This window comes from Onychostruthus taczanowskii, unplaced genomic scaffold (genome assembly GCF_017590055.1).
Source record: "Onychostruthus taczanowskii isolate IOZ18803 unplaced genomic scaffold, ASM1759005v1 scaffold326, whole genome shotgun sequence".
Classification (NCBI taxonomy): Eukaryota; Metazoa; Chordata; class Aves; order Passeriformes; family Passeridae; genus Onychostruthus; species Onychostruthus taczanowskii.
In genome coordinates, this window is record NW_024500639.1 from 94,007 (window position 1) to 95,361 (window position 1,355).

At 72.8% G+C, this 1,355-nt stretch overlaps 1 protein-coding gene across 1 annotated transcript in view; it reads left to right on the forward strand.

Annotated features, from left to right (window-relative positions):
- Positions 1-556, forward strand: part of LOC121339059 (adhesion G protein-coupled receptor L1-like) — a gene marked incomplete at its 3' end in the record, with an annotated part of 43,815 nt that extends 43,259 nt beyond the window's left edge. The window contains exons 23-24 of the mRNA XM_041410534.1: positions 22-99; positions 440-556. Coding sequence (XP_041266468.1) covers positions 22-99; positions 440-556 — 195 coding nt within the window. The remainder of the gene's footprint in view (positions 1-21; positions 100-439) is intronic.
- Positions 557-1,355: the final 799 nt, after the last annotated feature.

A 1,355-nucleotide genomic window follows, 5' to 3' on the forward strand; every position in this document is an offset into this window, starting at 1 on the left:
CCCCCCCAACCGCCGGCACAGCCCCGAGACCTTCGGGGGGCCCGAGGGGGGCGCGGGGGGGGCCGAGCCCGACGGGCAGATGCAGCTGGTGACCAGCCTGTGAGACCCCCGGGAGGGGCGCCACGCGGGACCCTCCCTCCTGCAGGGGGCCGGGGGCACGCGGGGGGCGCGGGGTCACCGCGGGACACCCCCTTGCCAGGGGGTCCGGCCTTGAACGGGGACGCAGCCTGGGGGGACACGGGGGACCGGGCTCGCCCGGGGACCCTCCCTTGCTCGAGGCTCCGGGGGCGCACGGGGGGTCTGGCCCCGAGCAAAGACCCCTCCTCACAGGAGGGTCCGGCCTCGCACGGGGGTCCAGCCCCCGGCCGCAACCCCCTCGCAGGAGGTCTCGTCCTCACGGGGAGGGGTGGCCTCACACGAGGGTCCGGTGGCACTCAAGGACCCCCGCCCTGCACGAGGAGGCAGCACCGAGCAACGAGCCGGCCTTGCACGAGGACATGGCCGCCGCCAGAGGGGACAGCCAGTCCCAGGGCCCGGCCTTGCACGAGGAGCCGTGGTGTGCACCAGGCCGCGGTGGCACCAGGCCGCGGTGTCACGGTGTCCCACGAGGAGCTGCGGTGGCACCAGGCCACGGTGTCGCACGAAGAGCTGCGGTGTGACACGAGGAGTCACGGCGGCACCAGGCCGCGGTGGCACCAGGCTGCGGTGTCGCACGAGGAGCCGCGGTGTCACACAAGGAGCCATGGTGGCACCAGGCCACGGTGGCACCAGGCCGCGGTGTCCCACGAGGAACTGCGGTGGCACCAGGCCGCGGTGGCACCAGGCCGCGGTGTCCCACGAGGAGCCACCATGGCACCAGGCCGCGGTGGCACCAGGCCGCGGTGTCACACGAAGACCTGGCTTTGCGCAAGGGCCTTGCACAAGGATCCATCACCTGGCGCCACACGCGGGGACCTCACCCAAGGATCCACCCCGTGTCACCCGAGGATCCACCCGGCGCCACATGCGGGGACCTTGCTTGGGGACCTCGCTCGGCCGTGCCCCCCTCGCAGCAGGACCTCGCACCAGGACTTTGCCCCCGGACCTTGCACGGGACCCCCCCCTCGTGCCCCCGCCCCGGCGTGGGGGCGTTTTGGGAGGGTCCCTCAGCCACATTCTGAGGGCCCCCCCAAAAGCCATCCCAAGGGGGCCCCCGTGGCCTCGGCAGCACCGAGCCGGGGGGTGAGGCACTAACACCCCCCCAAACTGTGGTGTCCCCCCACAGCAGGGACCCCCCCGAAACGGGGACCCCCCCACAAAGAGACACATTTTCCTTGTAATATAGATGTAAATGGACCAGCCCTCCTCCCCCCCCC